Here is a 26,252-nt window from a genome sequence, read left to right as displayed (position 1 = left end):
GGGCAGCAGCCCTTCCCAACAGCCTCCGGTGGCTGTCGAGGCAGGATATTACTTTGTTGCTTATTCATTTTATTGCTTCTCCTTTCTAAATATTTGCTTGGCAGGGGAAGGATTCCCTTTACACAGTATCTGTTTTTACAGGTCAATTGAATTTCTGGCGCTCTCAATCTCTCTTTCCCTCCAATTGCATTTGCAAAACAAATATTGATTGTACCAATTAGCTGCGAACCCCTCGCAGAAGATAGCTCAACACCCTCAGCTGGGAGAAGGCTCTCTCAGCCCCAAAACATGGACTAGTAGATGGAGGGACAGGAGCCTACCACAGAGCAGCAATGTTGGGGCAGGGCTCTGCAAACCGACAGTAGGACCTTCTGAAAGACAACAGAAAAATAATGTTGTTAATCCATCCATCCAGAACACAAAATCTTTGTAGGGTGTTAAGTTATATCTGGGATGTCCCCTCACACCCAAGACAAGTGTAAATTACCCCATGCCTATCGTTCACCCTGGAATCTAATGACTGCAACCAAGGGAAACCAGAAATGGCACCAACAGAATAACAGGCAGTACGTTAGTTCCATCAATCCCAAAGCCACCCATCCACAGCAAAAGTCTCAATTCTTTCACTGAAACACCAAATGCACCAACTCACTGGTGGGGCAGGGGTGGGTAAGAAAGACACCCCCTCCCACTACACAGGTTTGGGGAGTCCCTTCTAGCTCTGCTCTTTTGCCTGGTGTGCGATAAAGAAGCAGCTCTGGGCAGCAGCATACGCATGCTTCTCTTGCCTGCCCCAGCAACATTTGCTGTCTGGAATAGCTGGCAGATGCCTTTTTTTAAGGGATGGACTAGACCGTGATAAAAAAGAAGTACACAGTTGGGTGCTTGGCCACAGAGCAAACGACCACAATGAAACCTTCTTGCAAAATAACACCCTTTAAATAAAATCAAAACCCAAAACAGTTATTTTTCTAATGTCTTTAGAGTTTGCCTGCGCAGTGCTGGACTTCTCTGAGCTGCCTTCACCAAACAAAGGGCACATCCAACTCAAGCACCACGTCACACTTTTCACATTTTAACAATTATTTCACTGTTCTGGAGTTTTGTTGTGGTTTCCTTTGGAAGTTTCGTTAAAATCCTCACTGCCGCAAGGAGAAAGGAAAGACATCTTGGTGGAAAAATCAGTCTGCATTAAAAACTTGCTGTGTTTTGCTCTGATGCAGTCTAAATAACTTATAAAAGAACAAATGAGATCACTGAATTGCACAGCAGTGTGAGACACAGTGGGGATCCATCACCCTGCACATGGAAAGCAGTGCCAGCCTTTGGTGGCTTTCATCTGTCCCCAGGATGAGGGTCCCGAGCACAAGCTGGGATGGTGATGACACCTCTGGTGTCACTCCAGCAGGAGCTGTGACAGAGCCCCACAGCTCACAATCCATCGGATCACCACTGGCAAAGCATTCAGAGCACACTGTTAAATGTGTCCTGCCTGTGTCAAAAGTCACAGCCCAAGGCAAAGGCACAGGGCAGGCAGCAAAGCAGCAGGGGGGCTGCTGGATTAGCCACCAAAGTGGGAGACTCTGTCTGCACCCACTGGCTAGCACAGCTAGCAGCCAGTCCATCCAGGAGAGGACTCCCAGACTGCTGGGGATGCCCAGCCAGGGAAAAAGCCTCTTTTTCCACCTCACAACCTCAAAATGACGCTGCAAATCCCAGGAAGCAGAGACAGTCTGCAGCCCCCTCAATATTCCCTGCAGGAATATTGGAATATTCCCTTCCCAGGGAAGGCGGATTCCTCAGCCCAGCCTGTGAGTCCAGGACTGGCCCAGCATCCAGGAGAAATGCTTTTTCCTCCCAAAACATGGTATACTTTTTTCCCTCCACAGTTCTCTGAATCACAGCCGGAGGAATTCAGGTTCCCCCTACAGTGCTGGGGTAAAATGAGACAAGAAAGCAGAGCAGTCACCCTCTCATAGCCAGACCCAGAGCCTGGTACCCATGGGGGTGTCGGGTCCCCCCTGCAAGCTGAGCTAAAGCCCAGACAGAGATGTTGATATGTAAGATGTTGACATGTACGATGTCAATATATAAGCCAGTCCTATTTGATGACAGCATGCACACATACAGCGTCCCGGGGCAGAGGGTGGGAAGCAGATGCGTGGTTAGAGAAAGGAGGGATGAGCCACAAACCGTTCATGCTCCTCTGCAGCTTGGACAAATACAAGGCTGTTTGGCTCCATGTTTTGGGCTTGGGCCCATCTCTCTGGTTTAAAGCAGCTGAACTGAGCCCAAAGGCTCATTAAGTCAGTCTGCCTGGAGCTGGTTCCACTGCAAGGATGTTTCATCCTAACATGAAGTTGATGTTCCTCTTTGCAGCTACAAGGGATTTGGGGTGAGTGAGAGGAAGTAGTCCCCACGGCAAGGGCAGTGCTGCCATCTCTCAGCATTTCACCTGAAACAGGCGACAGTCGGTGCTGGAGGCCCCATGCCCACAGTCTATAACTGGGTGAGCATCCAACCTTTTCACTATTTCCATATTATTCCTCCCATTTTAAACTGATCTCCCTGGGCTGCATCAGGAATGGGAGCTCCTGGGATGGCAAATCCCATGAGCTTGGAAACAAGGATTCAAAGGTAGAGAGCCCAGTATTCATTCTCAATTCATGTCAAATGACATGATGGGAGAACCAAGGTCAGGAGCATTCATTTGTTGTGCCAGCCTGTGTCCTGGACATGCAGGGCAAAGGCAGCCTGAATCCCCCTCCCTCGTGTCAAGCAACACATGCGTCCATTCCCTCCCTGTGACATCCCTAAGAAGATGTCACCATGCCACCTCCTGGCCTTGCTGAACCCTCTAAAGGTCAGCACCGAAGGCATGTCCACCACATATGGTTATTAGTTCTCTGTGGGTCCATCCATCCCTCCACTACAGCTGGGTGAACAATTCACAGTGCATAAATTTATCTAGCAGATCTCAGCCCACATGCTGTTTGCTAACAGTCTGTAGAGAGGCTATATTTTATCCCTTTGGGTTTCTTGGCTACCATTCAAGCTCCTGACCCTGATTTATTCTCAATCGGTCAAGAGCCACATTTCATCTCCATAGGCCACGTCTGCACAGAGCTATTTGAAGCACGTGGCTTGACGTCCTGAGCAGCACCAGGGCACTTCACTGTACACTGGCCCCAGTTCTTTGCAACACATCCAGAAGGTAACCAAGGGGGATTTTGTGTTCAAATATAGGCTCTGCGGGGGCAAACTTTGCCTGATGAGAGCAGCGTGGCCGGAACAAACCACACCTCTTCTGTGCACAAAGGCAATGAGAACTCCAGATGCTGGCCAAGGCTGGCTTGCTGCCTGTCCTCATCCCATCTCACCATCTCTTTGCCTACCTCTCTGCCTATTTATAGTCATGGAAGACCTTTGAACAACACTCAAGCAGCCAGAGGGTTGAGTGTATAGGCAGGATGGCAGATGCGGCTCTTTAACTTTCCAAAGTCCTTTTCCTTCTGCCTCCCAAGGGGCTGCCATCAAGAGCCATGCATGCACCCTGCCTTTAAGACAAGACCTTGGGACCAGCCAGAAAATGCTTCTCAGAGCTACACCCATTGCCAAACTGGCCTTGGGAGTTCATAAACCATGCTATGATCTGTCCCAGTGAGTCTTTACTAGGGGAGGAATCACACTCAGCAAATGTGACCATCCCTCCGTGAAGCCAAACCAGATAAAATAATCAAGAGAATGGGAGAGGTAATCTGCAGAATTCAGTGAAAAAGTGTGATATGAAGGATCAAGGTTAGTATCAGCCCTCTCTGACATCTTCATTGCCAATTGCAATTAGGGGCTAATTAGCATGTTAATAACATTAGTAGGAGATAATAAACTGGAGAGGATGGAACAGAGCAAAACAATCTGAAGGGGACCCTGGAGAGATAAAAAAAAAAAAAAAACAACAAACCACAAAACAAATTCAGCTTCTGCAGTCCAGGGATAAAAGCAACTGGAGCAGATGCCGTGGATGGAGGAGGAAGGCAGGAACAGGGAAGCGGAAAGCAGTTTGCACGGGAGCAGCATGTTGGGCAGATGAAGGAAGCCCACACACCGGCTGCCCTACAAACCAGGTCTTGCCTGTGAGCAGCTCAGCCAGCGAGGCAGTCTGCAAGGTTTCATCTGGAGAGCTGAAGAAGGACCAACACTGCATGCTGGCAATCTGCAGGGCATCCTGCTGGATGCCTTGTAAGAAAGACTAATATCCCAAGTAGAACCATTAATGCAACTTGACTTCATCTGGAGCCATTTCACCTCAGGAAGCTCCATTGCATGAACAACTCCCCTCCAAACAGCAGCTGCACACCTGGTTCCTAGGTGGATTGGACACGCATGGGAAGGAGAGAGGTGACAGAGAGCTGCTGCCTTCACCCCAGCCAGGCAAGGCAGAGGGACAGCAGTAACTTCACAGAGCTAACAGCTGTGCCCACACTGCTCAAGGAGACCCCCTACTCCTCAGGTGTACTTAGAAGTAACTCCTCCCCTCTGCAGCGACTCACACTGCTGTCTTTGCTCACTGCACACCATGTACTGACCAGCATGAAGTGCTGGATGCCCCTGCCCTCCAGCCACACTGAAGCTCCCCTGTGTCTCCTCCATCACATGAGCCTCTGGACTGCTTTGTGAAAGCTGCACCATCACTGTCTTAATGGGACACAGGATGAGGGGTGGACCCTCAAGGTGGGACACCTTGGCAGTTCTTGTCCTGGTATCACTGCTAGTCTACACTTACTTATAAGATGGATACAATTGTTTTCTTGTAAGAAAATCCTATCATAACTCAAATTACCAAAATGGTGTAACCTGATTGTCTTTCTTATGCAGATCCTAAAGGTCCTGCACCTCCTGGTGCAAACCAGGTGGCTGCAAAACCAGGCAGGATGCATGAGCTCATGGTGGGAGGATGGTGGGGCTGCAACCACTCCTACACTGCTCTGGGAGCCCCAGACAAGGCAGACAAAACAACACGAAGCACACCTTAAGCAGCAATCCTAACTTGGCAATTACAATAGCAAGGGAGACTTTGCCCATCCCCATGATATGCAGGGTGAACAGGAGAGCTAAGACAGGCTCACCTGATCTCTGCAGCTCTGCTTCACCACAGTTCTTTCTGCCAAATAAAAAAATAACAGCCAGCAGGATTGCAAAGAAAGGGCTGGGCTCATTAAAAGCACCCATCGTCCTGAGAAACAACTGCTCCTTTACCTCTCATCTGGAGCCTTACACCCTTAAAACCTGGTGCTCCACAGCTGGGCATCCCTGACAGTCTCCTCTCCCAGTACCTGATGATTCAGGCAGACCAAGCAGGGCTTGAGTCACTGCCAGCTGTCCCCACCACCAGGAAACAAGTCACACCAGCCACGTCACAATGTCTCCTCCAAATGTCTCCTCCAAACCCCTGATATCTGAGTGCTCCAGCCCTTCCCTGGACCAATTGGAGAGTTTAAAAGTGCAAACAATTCAAGGAAAACCCAAATTTCTAAGTTGCCAGGACAAGTATTATAGGATGCAGGAGCTCTGGAGGATCTGGGCTGTGCAGCCGCCCAGCATCAGGAAGGGGCAGGAGTTTTATTGTCCAAAGGGGGATTAAAGTGGTTCCTGCTGCACGAGTATCTGGAGGCAAGCAGGGAGGAGGGGAGATGCTTTCCCTTGATTTGTGGGCTGTTCTCAGGCTGTCCTTGCTGCCAGGTCTTGGGCAATTTGATGACTTTTGTTGCAAACTGGAAGAATAGGAGACATATGTGAAGGAGGAAATCTGCATTCCTCTCGCCTAAGAAATCCCTTCTCACTTTCCCCCAAATCACACATACACCCAACCTCAGCCTCTCCAGGCTGGCTTGGACACCGGCTCCCCTCCCACACCCAGATGACCTACTCTTCCAGAAATGGCCAGGGCCCACATCTGGGGCGTTATCCTCTCCTCCTTTCCTTCCCTGCCAGAGTCCTGCCTGCACACCCCTGCGCTGGGACACTTCACCCTCTGCTGCTGAGTGGGGAGGTGGGAAATGCCAAATAAAACCAGTCTCTTCCAGCAGCATCAGTGTAAAGGGGACCTCAAGCCTCCAAAACGCACTCCAGCCCCTCTGCAAGCTGCGTACCAAGCACCTCCATACATCCTCTTCCAAAGACATGTCTGGTGGCTTGCAAATGTTGGATGTTGTACTTCTTTGTTCCTATTTCCCAGAAAAAAAATACACACTGGGTGCTCCTTTCCTATCAGACCAGATGTTTACCAATACAAGACAGCGATGTGACCCACTGGGCAGTAGTGGTGGACACAGCAAGGGACATGGCACCCAGGCCAACATGCCTTGATTTCTACAGCATCTCCCCTTCCTCAGATGCTTCTTCTGTCCCTGGAAGTGCTCTGCAGGATGCAGAGGTGGGAAAGAACACACACAAATCTGAACCTCAGAGATAATGTCACCTCAGGCCCTGAGCCCGTGTATTTACAGGCCCAAGAACCTGAGCCTGCTTGAGTCTGCTGTGAAAGCCTGTGGGGAAGGTATGCATCAGGAGGAAAACTATCTGAGCATGAGCAGAGTGCAAATGTAAGCAACATTGAGCCCCCAGTTAGGGAACCAACTGCTGAGAGATTCTCCTTGCTTACTTCCACAGCACATTACCAGTGAAGCCTAATGATGTCACCCACCAACCTGCTGAACACCTTCTGAGCTGACAGCTCCAAGGGTGGTTATAGCAAAGAGTGACCAGTGTGTCACCAGCATGGAAAGGTACCACCTGAGAGGGGGAAAGCAGGCGACCAGTGCAAACCAGCCTCTCCATCCTCGTGGCTGAGCAAAACACACCTCCAAAAGAAAACCCCAGCCCCGAGGCTCAGCTGTGCTGCTCTGGGGTGTTTTCTCACTGGTGAAAAGGTGAAGCTGAGACCTCACATGAAAACTGTGGGGAAAAACCCAGCAGCACTGGGTTAAGCAAGCCCCTGCAATCTGGCTATGGGGCGTCCGCCTGTGCAATCTTGGCTTTGCAATGGGTCTGCAGGTCCATTAAACAAAGTGAGACAGAAAATTGGACGCCAGCGCTTGCTCCCTGGAGTGAGAGCCACCCAGCTCCAAGCCCATCTCACTGGGGCCTCCTGAATTTCTTTTTCCCCTTTCTAAAGAAGATTAAAGACAAACCCTGAGTCAGACCCAGATCAAACACAACCTCGCACGTGCTCAAGGGGAACAAACAGCACTGCAGCAGTAGGAATGAAGCACAGTCCTTGCAGAGACCTTTCTGACCCCATTTCCACACCCAGCTGGATTTAGGGCTTCTCCGTTGGGGCGGGACCCTTCTGGGTAAGAAGACAAAAGGCTCTAGGGTGGACCCTGCTTCTTCCTATTCCAGGAAGGCCAGAGCCCCTTTGAACTTCGTCCTTCTGCTGGAGAGAGTGAACTCTAGAGATGGAAACACACCCCCAATGCTAATCTAGATTTACACTTTCCCTAGCGTCAATCACTGTTGTGCTGAAAACATCACCAACCTGTGCATGTAACAGGCAGCCCCACAACAGACAGACAAGCTGGATGTGATCTGCTACACCAGCATTAACGGGCAGCTGAATTTCAGCCACTAGATTTGATCTTTTAAGCACCAGCACCTTGCCCCAGGCAGCCAGCAAGACTATTATTAGGGCTCAAGGCAGCTTGGCTGCTGAATGCTTTCCCTGCAAGCACTGCCCCGTGAAAGGATGCACAATTCCCACCACAGTACCCCTCATTGCATAGATATTGGATTTGGGAAATACTTCTTTTGCCACAGGCAAAGCATTCCCCCCCCCCCCCCCCCCCCCATGCCTACCCTTTCAAATGAGAGATGTTTAACTCTGTCTGCTGAGCTCCCCAGCTCTTTGCAGCAGGAACCACCTAAACCCCTGGGGAAAAGCCAACATGTGACCAGATGGCAAGAGCAGGTCTGCCACCAAAAGCCACTGGCATCCCAAATTTCACCCAATCAACTTCAGGGGAGCCTGAAGAAGAGCAAACCTGCAGATGTAGCAAACAAATGAAAGGTGTTGAAGGAGGGGGGCGGCAACAAACAGCCCCACGCACCAGCATCTCCCCGTGAAAGAGCTCAGTGGCCCTGTCCACAGGCTGGGGAGCGGGTGAGGAGGGGCTGGGACATCCTAAAAACCTGCAAACAGCTTTAGAACAGCTCATGGCAGGAGCAGAGAGACAGATGCTTACTTCAGAGCAGACTATATAAGCAAGATAGGACACCACCTCCCTTGCTATCGCAGCTAAAAGTCCTCCTGAAACAGCTCCCCAAGCAGAAGCATAGGACCACCCGAGAAACTCATGCCAAAGGCTGCAAGGTGCCCTGGTGCTGCTATGGTGCATGCTGGATGCAATGGGCATCCTCAACCCAGCACAAAAATCCCTGTCCTGGGCTGCTCCTCCAGGAACTGCTGCAGCTTTACAATTCATCTTTGGATGTAACAAGACCCTGTTTTGCTCCCTAACATCACTTGTTATTGCAGCATGTAAAAAATACCCTTTGATAATCTTGTTTACCAGGTTGTAAACTCACTCATCAGTTTCAGGGATAAGGATGCGTGGGGGCCTTGCCTCACCACACTATGTTTCTAATGATCTCAAGATCCTCAATGGGGAATTGTGCCCAGTTTCTGCAAACTATTATCTAATCTAATTCCCTCCATCCTGTTACTTAAGGATTTACAACACACAGCCTCCCCTGAAATGGTTTCTGGTAAATTCTTTGAAAGCTCTTCTGGTCCTCACATCATCGTCAGGGTCAGCCACGCATTAATGGCAAAGTATTTATGCATCAGGTAACTCGTTCCCTAGCAAGAGAGTTTGTCTATGCTTTTTAAATTCAGGAAGCAATTAATAGTTGCCACAAAAGCAACATGCTTCTCTTGGGTGAAGGCCATAAAGCCCTGAGTCACCATGGGGAATTTGGATACCTCCAACTCAGTAGACACCTTCCATGAGCGTGGTGGTCACAAGGTAAACGCTAATGTTGAATAACTGATGCTGGAGAGCTGTGACTCCAGCTTCCTGAGCCAGCTTGAGATGGCCATTTAAAGAAACAGCACTGCCAACATCAAGAAGTCAAACATTCGCATCTTCCAGCTTTCCCTAGAACCGAAGAGCTAGAAGTGCTCCCTACTGAAAAGTAGGAAGAACTTCATTAAATCCCTCAGCTCTGGGACCTGCAGCTTCAAAAGCCAAAATGTTACAGATATTTCTGCGGATGAAACCAGGGTCCCAGCAGAATCTGTAGATCTGACAAAGTATCTTGTCGAAAGGTGGAAACCCCCATTCTCTGAAGCCCAGCATCCTCCACTCTTACCAGAAACTCTGGTCCTGAGAGCCCAGCATCCTCTGCTCACACCAAAATCCCAGTCCCTAGAGCCCAGCATCCTCTATTCACACACAAGAAAAAAAACTAATCCCTAGAGTCCAGCATCCTTAGCTAACATCAAACAACTGCAGCAGCTGGAAAGCAGAGGCAGAAGCATCCACCACACAGTGTTTCCTCCTTCCCGACCGGCACAGACATCTCTCAGGGAAAGAGGATCCACTGATTGCCTCCCACTAAAAACATCAGCCAGCTGCAGAGCTCCCCAGGTTTTAGGAGACAAGCTCCCTTTCCATGCTGCCCCCCTTGAAGCCATCAGAAAGGAATGATTTCCAGGCTTACCCCTCTGCGTTAGACTTCAACCAGCTGCAGACAGGCCCATGCATATCCTCTTCCTAATCCTTCACGCACAATCCCTAGACAGTCCCTGGCTTTTATTATTTTCTGGCAGTAAAGAGCACTATGTTAACCCCTATGCACAGGCTGCAGCCTGAGCATCTCTCAGCACATCCCAACTTGGGTCCAAATTATAAATGAAATGTTCATGTAACAAAAGAACTGGTGAGGGCCAATTGCCCATTAATATTTTAAATCCCTGCTAATTCTTATTTAATGACCTATCCAAAAAGCCCTTTCTAATTGCTTCATACAGTGATGGGGCTAAAGTATGTATTGATATAGACCATAGAACACTCTTCCTGTGAGGGGCTGGAAGCCAAGGGACAGAGCAGGCAGCAGCATCACTGGCTGTCCACCGAGACAAGGACCCTGCACTCCTCACCTCTGCCAGCAGAGACAAGGACCCTGCCACTCCTCCCTTCTCTGTACAGCAATTCCCCTGGCTTCAAGAATACAAGATGAAGTCCTAACTGAAAGGTATTTTAAGGCAGTGAGAATGAGGGAATAACATCTATATGTACGCTGAAAGGTCCTGTCCTTAGCATGATGCTGTAAAACTCTCAGGGGATGGAGCCACACCTGATGTGCTGGCTCTGGCGAAGGGACAGAGGTTTCCAGACATGAAGACAGTATGCTGGTGGCACACAAGAAACCCTCACAGGGCTGCAGGACACATGCAGACAGGCTTCACATCCCAGAGTCACATTGATCCCAGGAGCACCCCCTGCAAGGGGAGATCCCAAGATGCGGGCTGCGGCCTCACCAGCCAGGAGCAAAACAGCCTCCATCTCCAAGCCTAAGCTCCTGAGGGACTCGAGGCTTCACCCCAGGAGGGAGCAGAGCCCTGCAAGCTGGCTCAGGAGTCAGGTGAGGCTGCAGCCAGGAGCTGCCCCTCAGTCCCCAAGCTCTGTGCTGACCTTGAAACGCCAGGCGGGCGGCTGCCATCATTGCCATCATATGATCTGTTACAAAACACAACGGGCTCTACTTAGAGGTTACACACTGCAGGACAAATTTAACACCCGAGAGCGTTCCCGATCCCACTGGAAGAATTCCTGGCAGGGGCTCAGTAATCGCCCACTAATGTAAGTGGCCAAGTGCCATCACATCAGTTCAGCTCCAGACACGAGGACTTTGTTCCCTCTTTCTGATGGGAGAGATGCTCCAGCTGATGGATGACATCACACAAGATGATGAACCCCTCACTGGCAGGTGGGTCTTAAAGCAGAGAGTAAAAGGAATCTGGAAAAGATGCTGCTCCCAAAAACCTTCACTTGTTTGAGAAAGGTACTTAAGGACCGTGATTAAAAGTTGCATTGAAGGTACCCTGACTGTAAAGCTAGGAAGTCCATTAAGAGATCCTTGGGGAGAATGATGCTCTGGTGGACATCAGAATAACAAGCAGATGGAATGGAGGCATCCTCAAAGGGTACCCAGCCCAGAGTCTAATGCCCAGGGACTTCCCAATCCTGCCACGAGAAAGAAAGGCTTAACACCAGGAGAAATTGTCCCTGCTGCCATCCCACCAACTGTATACAAACTCTTCCAGAACCATACTGGCTTTTTTCAGAGGTGGAGCGGGCAGATGCTGCTCTGAAGCAGAGCCAGGAAAGGCGCAGGGCAGGCAGGGTGGGATAGGCTTTCCCAGAAGCAGATCTGGTCCCAGCTCAGCAGTGAGCCAGACCTTACCGCTCCCTTATCCTCCTCCTCCTCTCCTTCCCTTTCCTTTCGACTGGCCCCAGCCCCGCATTTCTGGAGCGGCAAGAGTCAGCTCTGCCGATGCTGCTATGGGGCCCTGAGCCAGCTCTGGCTATAACCTCAGAATGAAAACATCATCTCTGAAACACAGCAACGGGAAAAACAGACAGGCTGACATGTGTACACGCATGAGCATTCCTGTAATCAGGAGAGCTCCCACATCAGTGGCAAGGTTTGCAATAATGGGCAATTTGGGGTACCTGTTTTGACCTGCAGGCTCTGATTTTGGAGAAGGGCGATGCTGTGCTTGGTTAGGGTGGGCTCACAGTGAGCAGGATGGACAGTGCTTCCTTCCAGCCCCTGTGAACACAAACCTGGAACCTGCTGCTCCCGGTCCAGTTTGCTGTCCAGCCTGTGCCAAGAACCTGGCACTATCCTGGTCATGGTGCTTATGGGAGGAAAGGAGAATTGCTGAGACAGGCAGGTGGGGATGCTCAGAGCAAGACTGGGTTGGGCTGTGGGTGCCCCCAGCACCTGCTGCTAAGACCAGGTTGGGAGTGCCAGCACGGAGGCGAAGGAGCCAGGTCAGACCAGTGACAAGACGACAGAAAATGTTGTCGGGCCAGTGGCTATTTTTATCTGCAAGGACCAACACTTAATACTCTTGTATCTCCCACAAAATGTCACTTGAGCTCCAGCAGAAAGCTTACACTGCTCACAGACAAGGGCTGAAACCTGAGCATGTAATCCCCGCTCCAGTCAAAAGTTTTAGTGGGATTCACAGCGTCTGGACAGGGGAAGATGAGGAAAAAAAACCAATCCTTTCCCTGAGAAATGACGGCTGGGGCAGACAAGAAACAGGACACACAGGTCCCCTTCTGGCACCATGTCTTTCTGCAGGGTCAGCTGCCACATCTGTAGGGCAAAGGGGACTTTGCAAGCCCTGCAGCTACATTGTGGCCTCCCAGCTCAATGAGACTTTAGCTACTCTAAGAGGGTCTTTAGAGGACAGTAGAAGGCAGAGCCCACAGAGGGGTTTTGCATCAGGTCAGGGTAGGAGACTCCATTGAGGTACCACTGACACCCATCTTGACAATTCCCTCCTCTCCACTGAGCATCTCTAATCACTTCAAACACCATCTCCCCACTGCCCTTCCCTCTCATCGCAAAGCCCAGACTGAGAGGTGCCTGGGGTGCGAGGAACGGAGGCTTCCCTTGCTTAATAAAGCCGAGGCAGAGCAATGCCGTTATTAACAGCAACCTGCCCCTCCCTACTGATGGCAGGAATATTGCACTGGTAATCCCAGAGGAGCACCCCAGCACTGCCCTGACAGTGGATGCAATAATGTGGCCCCTCTGGGACTTGGCGCTGCCCTTTCATATTGCAGTGAGCGTAAATGCCAAGGGGGTCCTTTCCCAGATCCTCCTTTACATTGCAAGCAGGATTCAGTACGAGGGATGGATGGATACCCGCTCCCTGATCAGACACAGGATTCCTGGAATTTAGGACAGTGTCTTTCGGGGGGGGGGGGGGGGGGGGGGCAAAAACTAGGGATTAAAGAGCTCTGTGTGTGCTCAGAAAATTAGGATACCACATTAAGAGCTTATATAGAAACTTACAGGAGGTGAATTTTGCTAGGGGCAAAAGGCAGGAGCTCACATGTGCCTCAGAGCTGTCCTCAGTCACTCCCAGGTGGCTTTTTTCCCATCACATCGCCTTTCATAAAATTAAAAAGACTGGCCAAAGCAGTCAGGATGGAGGAGTGGGCAAGGAGAGGACACAGTGGAGGACTGGGCCAGCTGCTCTGGGCTCTGCAGCCCCTGCGAATGGTGGCAGGATGCTGATGATAGGGGCACAACCGTTGTTTCCCAGCAGCATGTGTAGCACTCGGCACAAGCAAATAATGGACACTGACAGGGAAAACCAGCTCCGCTAGCCCCAGAAATCTTCTCTTACATCAAGGAGTGTGGTAAAAACCCCCAGGAATATACTGCAGAGGCAAAACCCGCATTCCTGAGATGGCCAAAAAGTGATCACATTTATCTCCCATTTCTAAAATCCATTTCTGAAGCATTGCTGGCCAAGAAACTTCAGTTGCTTGAACATGGTTAAAGCAAATATATGCAAAAAAAATCATAGAATCTTATAGGTGAAACTTAAATGGTCTCCACAAACATCTTGCATATTTTCAAGGACACTAAGGAAATGCACATTTTTTACCCGTATTTTGTGGACTTAAAATACCCCAAGGGAAAAAGTTATTTAGAACTACTTAGGAAACACAAAGCATAAAAAGCCTGTAATTATTTCTCTGCCAAAGGCTTGTCAGTTTGAAAATCCCCGCTCTTGAACAACTAATCCTTATGGGAAAAAAAAATGCAGCTTCGGCAAGATACATCGTCAGTTGACTTTTGCTGCACTTTTCCAGCACAAAGGCACTAAAAGTGGAAAGCACAGTTTTGTTCTGTTAGCAACTTTCACCTACAACATGCCTGATGAACTTCCCCAGCTGACCAAGCAGACCTGCAAAGCATCGTCCCAAGGTGAGACCAGCAGCTGCTCTACGTGAGAATGGTGCTCTGCAGGCATCAGGCCAGGGAGGGAAGGACAAGGCGGATCTTTGGAGGCAGAAGTGCCTGAAACAGGCCAGTGCAAGGTGGGGGTATATTTACTTTAAAAGCCAAAGATTCAGGGAATTCCTGAGATACTTGTGCAGTTGGATACAGATAAAGACATTATTGGCATGGAAATTGTACTTCCTCTGGAGGATGGGGATGGTCCATCTCGGAAGAGCAGGGTGGATTTGGGCTCTCTGGTTTATTAGCCAGATTCATCACCTCATGTTATGCCGCCTGGATAAAGATGAGTAGCATCAGTGCTTCTGAACCTGGTTGGCCATGAAGAAATGGCCCTATGAATCTATCTGTGTCCCCATATGTATCCCAGCATCAAAGTATTGATCATGTTTCTTCCATCCTCACTCCAACCATAAAGAGCTAGGTTTGCCATGAGGAGAGGGGAAGAAGGTGAAGCACTGGGAGCAGGCAGGATCCCAGCACATTTGGTCAGAGGTCATCCCCACTACAAATACTTACCATGAAACTAAAAACTGGATCTGGTGGTGGTTCACAAAACAGCACATCTGGAGAAAGAGTGCTTCTTCCCCAGCCCTGCATGGGGTGACACCTTGGGGCCTTGGCTCCACATCTCAGCCAGGCAAAAACAGATGCAAAAGTTATTTTGGTGCTGCGGAGGAAAAACTCCTGTAAAGATGCTGCCATGGGCACAACCACTTTGGTTCTTGCTAGGACCCAGACAGAGGCTGCCAGCATGCACACACCAGCAATCCTCCCCAGCCTGGCATGCCTCTAGCAGGCTACGTGAGAAGTGCGTTACACCAGGCAGAGTGGGTGAGCAACCCAGCAACTTCTGCAGCCTGGCACCTGTCTATCAGTGCTGCTCAGGTTTGGAGCTGCAGAGCAGAAGGCATCGTTACACACATCTTGCACAGCAGGGGCCAGAAAATCTCATCCCTGCCATGGACAGCTTTCACCCTGCCAAGGATAAACACCTCACTTGAACCTACTTTCCCCATGCAGGGCCCTTCAGCTATCTGTGATGTCTTCTTCCATTACTTTCCCCTAAACCATCTCCGTAACAGCACCTCCCAACAACATGGGTTTTGATGTCCTCAAGGTAATGCATGCAGGAAGCCTCTCCCACTTTCTGGTTAACCCTCCTTTCTAGGGCCAGAGTTGAAACAAGCTCAGACTCAAGAGCCCAACCTACAAGACTATAAGCTTCATTAAAGTTTTAAGCCAGTCCACCGAGGTTGCTCTTTCAACCTTTCATAATTACAGATGCAGAAGGAAGGAGCAACATTCACCTGAGCAGGCATCAAGAAAATTCAAACACTTAATGGCTTTTGTAACCAAGCTCCCATGTCCAATTTGCTGTTTAAAAGGATCTGCTCGATACCACTCCAGTGCTCTGCCCAGCAGCAGAGATGCCGAGATAATACATAATTCAGTATTTCAGTTCCACATCATCAACCCAGCTGGCCACCCATTTGGCAAAAGCCAGATTCAAGATGCATAAGCCTAAGCCATCCCACCCCATCAGAGACCACAGGCACCCAAGCCAAGAGGAGGATTGGGCTCATGGACAGTGTTCATGTGAGCAAGGGGCCCTCTGCTCTTCCCGTATCCAACACCTGGATTTCAGCATCTCCATGAGGCAATTCAGACTTTGGCTTGCCTGTACCACATTCTCAGAAGAGCCTTTTCCTCCTCTTCAACCCTTGCAGGAGTCTACAGAAATTGGTCTGTAAGCAGAGAGGAGACTGTCACCCCATCGTCAACACCCAGCACAGGGCTGGGGTCCTGCATACTCAACGCACACACAGTACAGCTGCCATTCCCTCTTCCCCTGTTGCCTGGACAGTCCTCTCTAAGACCAGATATGGAAAAGATGCCCCAAAAGGGTGTTCAAGGGCAGTTCCAATCTGGGGTTCACACAGAAGTCATTGGGCAAGATTTTTGGGGTTCTGTCTTGACAAACATCCATCTCCACAATCATCAACCATGAATTTACTCATCCAAAGGCATCAAAATCATCCCTGTGGAGGCACCTGTGAACATGTGCCATTTCCCAAATTGCATTTCCCTCTTCCTGTTTAGACATATTACTGCAGAGATTAGCAACATTTTGCATAGCTAAGACACTGTTTTCCAGGAACAAAGATTTAACAGAGCTGATAAGTGCCAAACAGAAATTTTGACAACGATAGCATCCTTGTATTTTTACAACAGTTGGGGTTGGAGGGAAGAAATGACAACACTGACTCTTACAAATTAAAAAAAAAATAAAATAAAAAAAATTAAAAACTGCTGCAGCTGAGAACAGCCTTCATGTCCCGTAATCTTTTTCTCTCCCCTTTCCAAATTTTTACTGCCAAATGTTTCCCTGAGCTTTCAATAGCAAAGCGAAAATTCCCACCTCACTCTTCCTGCTCAGCTACCTTGGGCAATGTTATCCAGTGAAAAATGAACTTTTAATGTGGCCCCACTGGCCCCAGGCAGGGAAGGAGCCCTCAGCACACACACAGGTTCCAGGTTCATCCAAGGAGCTCTGCACCACAAAACTAGAGTACAGGATGCACGTCACAAAGAGATGAACCACATCCAAGAGGTAAATTATCCAGGAATTGCTCTTACTTCTTGTGGTGCTTTTAAGACCTCACTTTACTCCCTCACAGAGCAGGGACCTTGCCCAGAGGGATTTCAGGGGCAATGGTGGTTATCATTCCAGAGGAACAGACATACCAGGGAGCGAGATTTTGCACAGTGGTGGCAGAGGCAGAGGACAATCGGCTGAGGTGTGAGGGTCACGTGAAAAGGGATTTGTTCCGCTGTCAAGGACAGAAAGCTCTCCCTAAGAGCAGTGCTAGGAAATGAAGCCCACAAGGGAAGGGGAGGGGCAAGGAGTGGCAAGAGACAATGTACGGACGATGGCTGGGGAGGATCAATGCTGAGCTCTAATGGGCTTGCAAAGCATGAGTACCAGCTGAGGAAGCCTCCTCCAGCATTCTCTGCCCTTCGACACCTTTGCCCCCAGGAGGAGCAGGATGCCTCTGTGCAGGGCAAACCTTTCACCTGCAGGCACAGAGCCCCAGCGACCCTTGGAAAAGAAGCACCTCTGCCCGCTGGGATGTGCTGTGATACAGAGCAGAGCAGTTCTCCTACCAATTCATGCAGTCTCCCATCAATTCATGCCTTAATCCTACTGATTCATGCCTGGGAGAAACTGCAACACAAGCTCTAGATTGCCTTCAGTCAAAGGTAGCCCAAGGTGGAAAACAGAAAGGCACAATGTAAAAATAAGGCAAATCTGGAAAGAGACTGAGAATTAGTGCCCCCTATTCAAACATGTCCAGCAAGACATTATGATAGTGAACAAATCCTTTTTTAGCTAGATACATATTTCCAGCCCCATTTTCATGGGTAAAGGAGCCACGTCTCAGCCAGGCACCAATGCAGGAGACTTGAACCCAAAACAGGATCATATTCATAGGCATGGAAAATGCTCTGCTGAAAACAGGTAGGTGCATGAAAGCACACAATGCAATAAGAAAATAAATTGTTTGCATTGAACACAACACGATTTCACCTCTGTACTGAGAAATGCACATGCCACCCTCCTCAAAACTCAAACCCTTGTGGGAAGAAATCACCATTTTCAGACAGCAAGTCTACAAAATGCAGAGCACCTGAAAGATCCCTGATAAGATGAAGAAATTTGTCTTTTATTAATAAGATCCCAGCAAAACATATAAGAAAGAAGGCAGAGCCATCTGATAGAGAAAGGCTATCAGATAGATAGGCTCAAGCTGCTACAGGCCTTTTGCAAAAGCTTCAGGATCTGGCTGCCTGTAAATATTTGGGATGGGAAGCCAGGAATTACAGACCCCTTCTCCTGGGCAACCAAGGCTTGATGATCTTAAAAATAATCAAACAGAGCTGCAAGAAGATGCCTGCTGTTTTCACAGAGATGCACAGACAACCAGGGTGCATCCATTGCCCCTGAGCACCATCAGGAGAAGGTACCTGGGGACCAGTTGACTTCCTTCTGCCCAGAGAGGATTTTTTCCAAGTTAAAAGCATCGAGGAACAAAATGGAAGTTACAGGGTAGCGTAACTGCAGCTATAGGCTTTCACACACATCTGCATGGTGCTTGCCATGGCAGGGAACGCTGTTAATCTCCACACACCTCTCTCTTGAAATCTACGAATACACAGAAATTCAAATTCCTCATGAAAACCCATTTATGGGGGGGAAAAAAAGTTTGGGGGGTCAATCCCAGTATTTAACCTGTATAAAATCTGAACTTTTTCCCCTGCTTTAGAACTACTCTTTACTCCTATGACAGAGGAGATGTTTTATTAAACTGCACGTACAGGCACAGTCTCTCAGCCCAGGCTGCTGTCCCCAGTTCCCCACTTTACATCTGCCCCTGCAGAGGGCATAAGACAGAGACAAAATGGAGTACAAAAGGACAAAGAGCATCTTGAATGGAAAAATACCCAGGACACCACTCTCTTTTCCACCTCCCACCATCTTGGCCACAGTCTCTTCTTCCTCAGACATCTTCCAGCATTAGAGCATGCTGAGTAGCCCCTTAGCTGAACACCACAGGATTCAGCAGAAGTGGGGAGCCATGAATCCAGATCCAAACCAGATTTAAACCGTTGGGTTTTCTCTTTCCTCAGAAAGGAGCAGGACTTGCAGCCTTGTGAGCAGAAGAGGAGACCCTCACCCCCCAAAGTGCTTTTTTTCCCCCCTCCAAGGCAGAGGGTGCTTCCAGGTCTCCTGGCTAAACCTTGGGACAAATGTACAGGATCAGAGTCAGAAACTGCAGTGGGTTTGAGTATGTTGAGACAGCCCCGGGACAGGGACAGACAGAGGAGCTCATCCTCCCTGGCAGTATATGTGGCCACTGGCAAATCCTGCCCACATGCTGGCCAGCCTCTGGCATAGCCAACACCCAAAACCACGATCTGAAAACAGCTGGGGTTGACCACAGCATCGAGTTTAGACCCTGCCAGAAAGCTCCCCAAGGAGGGACTGAGCAAGAAACCCAGTTGTGGGCGCTCCCAAATCCGTGGCTCAGCAAATCCCTCCCTGTGCCTGGTGGCTGCAAGCAGGTGAAGAACCAGCAAGGCAAGGGCTGGTGAGCCGGGACAGAAAAGGACCCCAGCTGTCTCTCCAGCTGGTGGGGACAAAATTCTCAAACTGATATAACCCCCCCTTTTCATCCCCCAGCCGATTTCTTTTCAATGTCTTCACTGGGTTTGCAAAGATCTGAAGCAGTTCCCCCAGATCCAAGCACTCTGATAGTCACTGATCAGGGAGAACTGTGACACAGGGGGAGAAAGAGAGAGAAAGGAAAATCAGTCATTGCAGGTCTGAAATAAGATGGCAGAAACCATGGAGAGTCCCAGGATTGCTCAGGTCCCAGCCCTGCCAGCACCAACCCCCAGTCTCACTGCCAATGATCAGGAGAAAGGGTGACCTCAAAGCTACCCCTGGTCCCTGCTACAACGAAACATATGATGAGTATATTCAGCTGCCTTGGTCCCCAGCTGTGAAACATTGCTCCCTTCCAGGCCTTTCTATGAAACATTAGTTGTAAGACTCGAACCCAACTAAGGGCAGAGTGAAGGGCCAAGATGTCAAATCTGACCTCTACTCCCTTTGGAAAAGGAAAGCCCCACAAGTGAGAAGACAGAGGGTAGTAGAGATGGAGGCAGGGTGTATTTTGTTCACCTGGCATTTCCAGTGCAGAGCCCCCAGCGGCCGCCACAACACACCTCTCATTGCTGCATCCCGCTGCTTCCCCACTTCCCTCCCACCCCCACCAGCACAACAAGGCAACCTAATAACAAAAAACAAAGGACCAGCACCTGGTCCTGGCCTGGCATATAGACCCACCGCTATAACCCTTGTAGGGATGAGGCCAGATTTGACTACCCCACAGCTGCGCGCATCCCAGCCTACAAGTCAGCATGTTTCCTCCGGGAGCTATGGGGAAGCAGGCAAGGATAGAGAGGCATTTGCTACAGGAAACAAGGTGCTAGGTGAGGATTGAGAGCAGGCAAGAAGGATAGGATGCTCAAGAAGAAAAAAATTGAGGAATGGGAAAAGAGAGACCAGCAAGAAGGATATCATGCCACAGACCTGCCATGTGCTCTGTTACCCTGTCCAGACCAGCCTGACTGCCTCCAGTGCATGACCAGGTGGAGAACCCCAAGTTAGCACCATACTCTTCATAGGATGCCCTATAAGAAGGGAAAGGGACCCCTGGAAGGCATTCTCCACTGTAGCTGGGCTGGCCCATGGCTTTCTGGAAGGCCCATTCTCTCCAATCAGCCACAAGAAGAGCAAAAAATCCCATTTCTCCAGGCCAGGGAAAGCAAAGGACTGCAAATTACCAGCACAAACCACACAGACCATAGGAAGTCCTAGCCAGTGGGAGCAGGCAGCTCTAGAGTATTCAGCATCACCTTATTCATTCTATCCATCCGGGATTATCTGCTTTGCAACCCTTCTGGGCTGGGGAAGTTGTGCTACAGTTTGCAGCTAATTGCATAATTACATTCATTAGACACATTAAGCAAGATAAACAGCCACGGTGCTTCAAACCTCTTCCCTGTCTCTCCTCTATGGCAGCAGCTGCCAGACGAGCCTCCAGCCCATGAGAGGAGGCTGCGCTGCACTGCCCTGCACCGGCAGATCCCACCTTCCCCCTGGGTAGAGCCCGCCATGGTCTGCCAGGACCACACTCATCCCCCATACAAAGATGCAGGGTATGATTTTAAAATCCAACACTGATGGGTTTCTCAAACACATTTTCTTTTGTGTGTGTTCAGAGGTTGGAAGGACTTTTTTTTCCTTCACATCCGGATGTGCCTCCTCATTTTAATTCTCAGAGGCAGAGGTGAAGGCACCCTCATGACCCCATGACTCCAGGAGCAGGGGATTTCAGAACCAAGCAGAGGGAGCCTTGCAATGACAACACAGAAGCTGGAAAGAGCACAGAGCCATCAAGACATGCAAAGACAGGACGAGCATCACACAACTGCCGCCCTCGGCCAGGGAGCCCGGCATGGTGGAGGCGGCTTGGGGGCTGCGGCTGTCCCTCCGCTGCCGGCGCCCACATGCCAGACCTGCTCCAAGATGTGCTGGCCATCTGCTCCTGCCAGCCGGGGCTGGGGCTGGGGCTCTGCGCCGTGGCTGGGGACGTGCCAAGCCGTCCCGCCGTCGCCACGCTCCCCAGCTGCGCCCCCATCATGACCGCACCACTGTCAGTGCTCTCGGCCCCCAGAACCAGCCAGCAGGGCTTCTGCATGCCACTGGCATCACCCACGGTGGGGCTTTGGGATGGGGATGTCCCAGCGGCTCCAAGTTCTCCCTACAGCTCTGGCTCCGCCTGGCCCATGCAAACCCACTATGAGACATGTCTAGGCCTGTGGGGCTCAGGCATTCCCATCTTCATGTGGATTTTAAGCCTCTAGGGCAGCCCCTCTCTTCCCATTGCTTCCAGCACCCTTCCTCATTTATGGCCAGATTTGATGTTACCGAAAAAGAAAACCTGCCACCCCAAAAGCCCATCCCCCTGGTCACCAGCGCAGGGGCCCCACAGCTGGGGAACATCCCCGAATCTGCTCTGCAGTCAGGGAGCTGGCCAGGGCGAAGCCTGAACCTTGTCATAGTTAAGACTTATCAGGTTTGGATAAGTGCCGGGGGCTGCTGCGAGATTCAGGATGTTCTGTAACTGATGTCCTCTGCCCCAAATAGATGTTGTCCCAGGGGCATGGCCCAAGCAGTCCCTCCCCAGGAGCTCTCCCCTCCAGAGTGGGGGAAGCTCATCCAAGAATGACCCCCAGCCCCCTGAGTGTGTGGTCAGCACCACTGTCCAAACTGCCCACAGGTCCTAAGCTGTGGCCCTGGGCACCCCAAAGAGATGGTGAGACCTGGCCTGGCATCCTTTGTCTTTCAACCATCCCTCTCAAGATCCTCTCCCAAGGTCTTCCTCTTCATGAAAGACAAAGAAATGTAAAACGTGCTTTAGTAAATGATTCTTCAATTTCTAGAGTCCAGCAAGTCAGACGGTTGATTAATACCGCCCATAACACTTTCCATGGCTGTATTTATAACTAAAGGCATAACTCTGCCATCTCACGCTCTGTCATTAACCCTCTACAGGCTTCTTATAAACAGAACTCAGAGAGCAAAGAGGCCTGTCAGAAAATCCTGTACCTACTCATCTCTAATGAAACATTACAACAGTCAGCACATGGAAGAGAAATCCCATCTTTCAATTAAAACAAAACAAAACCAACCAAACAAATAAAAATCTCCATAAAATCAAACAAAAAAAAAAACCAAAAACAAAAAAAAACAACACTACCACAGCACTGGCAAGTGGGACCCCGACCACTTCCCTGATACTCCCAGCACTGATGTTTCACACGCAGACACACAGAGAGGCCCCAGGGAGGATCAGCCACTTTACGCCATTGCACTGCACAAGGAGTGTCAGTCATTCACGATAATTAACCAGCTATCGGCTTGAGGTAATTAGCTCAGTGCAAGAGCAGTCTCTTCTCCTGCCCCTTTCGCACTGAAAGCCCCATTACCAGCATCAGTACCCAAGCAGATGCCGGCACAGCATTACTTCACCAGGGTGAAGCATCGGGATAGGCAGCTTGGGCAAAGAAAGAGGGGGTTTCGGTAAATACAGTCATGTGTAAAGCTCAGCAGAGCCCAAAGGGAACAGCTCTTTGGGACTTTGCTCTGCATCCTTGCCATCCCCAGGTAATGAGTCGCAGTGCTGGCACATCAGAGAACCCGGGCAAGGGGATGGAGGGAGCAGGGACATGGACCTACAGCCCCATGCCAAAAAAGTAAAATAAAATGAAACTCAAGGGCACAAAGATGTGATAGCGAGGAGCAGGTGGGAGCAGGAGAAGAAACCAGCAGTGGCTCAGGGATAAAACCATCACACCTCTGGGAAACCACCGGCTAAGGAACCCACTCCCAACTCCAGCCAGTCACCAAACCAAACACAGCTGGGAAATAACCAGGATAAATGATGCCATCATCAGAGCCTAGGAAATACTTCCAGCATTTTTCTTTTTCACAATCATCCTTGTCCATCCCAATAGCAAGATGGGCCCAACAAGAAGCCAGCTGAGGCACCAATTTCTTTCCCAGACAAGAGACATAGGAGAGGGGTTTCAGGTTGGAACCAGCTTCCAGAGCTCAGAAGGTGCAGTCAAACATGCAGAGAGTAAAACCCACACACGCTGCAAGCTGGAAAGGCATTTCTGTGGTAATATTCACCCCAGTTTCCCCTTAATGCTCCAAATGGAGGCACCGGTAAAGCAAAAAATGTGAATTAAATTGTGGTGGAAAGCTATGGGAACAGGAAGCCAAATTTTTATGAACAAGCAAGCCGTGCACCCAATCTCTACAAACTTTTGCCTGAAAAGAATAAAAAGCCCATACCGCAGCGCTCTCCTTCCCACTCTCACGGCAGCTAATTCTTCCGCTCTTTCGTAAACATTTGAAAACAAGGTCACGCGCACAAATTCTGCTTTCAATTTGCCTTGTATCCATAGTGATTAAACTCAAACCCACAATATGGGACTTAAAGGAAAAAAAAAACAAAACCAACTTTAAAAAGGCCTGGAGTAGGGCTAGCCCCCAGGCACGCTCATCAGCCCACCGAAGGCCAGGGATCAGAGCATCGCCAACCACTGTTTTCTCATGTAGCAGTGACCTGGGAACGAAACCGAAACCGTGGGGCTCCAGCAGTTGTGCTATCACCATAGTGAAGGGTCTGGCCCCACAGCTACACCCTCCTTGAGAAACAACTGGCCCAGAGGCAACACAAATTTAACGGCTCCAAAACCCAGCCAGAGAATGGGGTCCGGCAGGGACAGTGAGAGTGGCATGATCAGGAAGAAAATGAAAACAGCTGCAGAAGAAAGACTCAACAGCCTTCTTTCCATTCCCACTGGAAAGGCTTTTCTTTAAATAAAAAAGGAAAAATAGTTTTTTCATTCTCTTCCCCCCCTCCAGCCCCACACTTGCCAAAGGAGCAGCATCGGGACTGGAAGCTCTAACCACCCATGTCTAAATTTCCTGCTCATGAGAGCCCCAGATGCAGGTAAAGCCTTCTGCATGTGAAAGCAAAAACTCCAAATTCAGTGGGGCCTTCACTGGTCCCCAAGAAGAGCCTCAGTTTCCCCATCTGACTAGGGGGAGCAATAGTATTGTCCTGCCTGTGGGACTATTTTCCAAATGATATATAATATTTTCCTAATTCCATCCAGAACAACATGAGGGAGGATATAATGCTCCTCCTGAAGATGCTCAGTTGGAGAACAAAGCCAGAGGAGATGGGGAAAACACTTGCCCCTGTCCCTCCACAGCCTCGGGGTTACCAAGGCTCAGGCTCAGTAACCCCAAGTCTCAGGATCCGAACAAAGGGCTCCTAAATGCTCAAGGCCCAAGCCAAGCACAAGGAAATACTTCCAAAAACGGGAGAACTGGGGCACGACAAGGCTGCAAGGGAGAAGCACAACTCACCACGCAGCACTGTATAGCTGACACCTCTTGGGACACACAGCGCAGAGGAAGGAGGGAAGTTGCAGGGAAGCCCCCCAGCCCCTCATGCTTTCAGCAGGGTGCTGGGAGGGGAACGAGGGGGACTCACCGGGGGGACAAGGGGACACTTACTTCTCATAGTCCAGCTTGCAGTAGAGCTTCTTGTCACGGTAGAAGCAGGTGGTCTGCAGGGGCTCCTTGCAGGACGCGCACTGGACACACTGCTCATGCCACAGGCTGTCATTGAGGCGCAGCAGGAACCGGTCCGAAATAACGCGCTGGCACCCTTCACACACCGACTTGGGGGTCGCGGCTCTGCCTGCGAGAAGGACCCGGGCGCAGGGGTGGGTGGAGGGAGAGGTGGACGGGGAGACGGACCGCGCGAGGGACGAGCAGAGGATCGCGCTGTTCCCGCTTCCCCGGAGCGGGCTGGTGGGTCGGGTGGGAGGCGAGGGTGTGCGGGGTGCTGCTCCGGGATCCGGGGGCGACCTGTGCCTTAGAGCAGCTCCGGAAGCGGGTCATCGTCCCCAATTTCGTTCTTTTTGTAAAGGTGAAGGCAGAACCGCAGCTCGGAGAGAGAGCGATTGTTTGAAACGGATATTAAAACGAAATTAAAAATTACAAATTATTTATTGTTCGATACGAAGGAAAGGCCTTCACTGTAGTGGGGGACAGAGCGGGAGCACACAATTTAATGCATTCACGGAAAGAAATGGGAGCGGAGACGGCGGGCGCGGAGCACTGCGTGGTGCCGCGCCGGGCAGGAACGAGCCGCGGAGAAAGCTGCCACCGGGGTTCCCCGGTGCCCATCGCTCATGTCCCGCCCGGCTATGCCCTACCCTCAGGGTCCCCAGGAGGGCAAGCGGGGTGCCCAGTCTTACCCAGCAGGGAGGAGAACGGGGCCGCGGGGTCCAGGGCGTTCGGCAAACTCTCCTCCATCTTCAGCCCGTCCAGCATGGTGAGGAGCCGAGCCGGGCGAGGGGGCCGCGCCGTTCGCCTACCAACACAGCCCGGACACACCGCGTTCAGCCCGGCCGCCGGCCTCACCGCTCCCGGCCGGGGTTTCCCTGCCCCGGCTACCCGCCAGCTCCCGAGACGCCCCGCTCCCCTCCTCCCTCCTTATCTCCTGCCAGAAGAAACACCCCAAACTCCCCGTTCCGGCTTCGCAGCCCCTACTCCAGGCGGGCTCACAGCGTCCCACCAGCCCCGGAGCCCTCCGCTGCAGAGGGATAGGATGATGCGGGACGGGAGGATGCGAGGCAGCCGTCGGCCGGGCTCTACCGCTTACCTGGGACCGCCCGGGCGGAGCCTTCTTGCAGGGAGCCTGCGGGAAAGACGTCCGCAGCCACCGCTCCGGGATGATCCTGTAGCGGCTCCTACCTCCCCGGACTGGTCTTCCTCGCCTTTCCCGCCACCGATGCTGCCCGGAGTGGGGACCGAGCCTCAGCGCTCTGGACGGCTCCGGAGCGGAGCGCACCAACCTGCGGGGAAGCGCCCGTCCGACTGCTGCCAAGGCACATTTCTTGGAGCTGATACCTCCCTGCCCGACCCCCACCCCCTGCCCTGCCCTGCCCTCCCCTCTCCACCCCACTCGAAATAAGTT

General features: G+C 50.7%; 1 protein-coding gene across 1 annotated transcript in view; it reads right to left on the bottom strand.

Annotated features, from left to right (window-relative positions):
• LMX1A (LIM homeobox transcription factor 1 alpha) overlaps positions 1 to 25,642 on the bottom strand; it is a 42,463-nt gene extending 16,821 nt beyond the window's left edge. Inside the window, exons 1-2 of the mRNA XM_061451060.1 lie at positions 25,531 to 25,642; positions 24,782 to 24,968 (exon numbers count right to left, since the gene is read on the bottom strand). Of these exons, the coding sequence (XP_061307044.1) occupies positions 24,782 to 24,968; positions 25,531 to 25,606 (263 nt within the window). The 5' untranslated portion in view covers positions 25,607 to 25,642. The remainder of the gene's footprint in view (positions 1 to 24,781; positions 24,969 to 25,530) is intronic.
• Between the last annotated feature and the right edge of the window lie 610 nt (positions 25,643 to 26,252).

Source organism: Pezoporus flaviventris, unplaced genomic scaffold (assembly GCF_033815535.1).
Source record: "Pezoporus flaviventris isolate CSIRO_AGI_PZ_B2104156 unplaced genomic scaffold, CSIRO_AGI_Pfla_v1 ptg000013l, whole genome shotgun sequence".
Classification (NCBI taxonomy): domain Eukaryota; kingdom Metazoa; phylum Chordata; class Aves; order Psittaciformes; family Psittacidae; genus Pezoporus; species Pezoporus flaviventris.
This window is presented reverse-complemented; position numbering and strand designations above follow the sequence as displayed.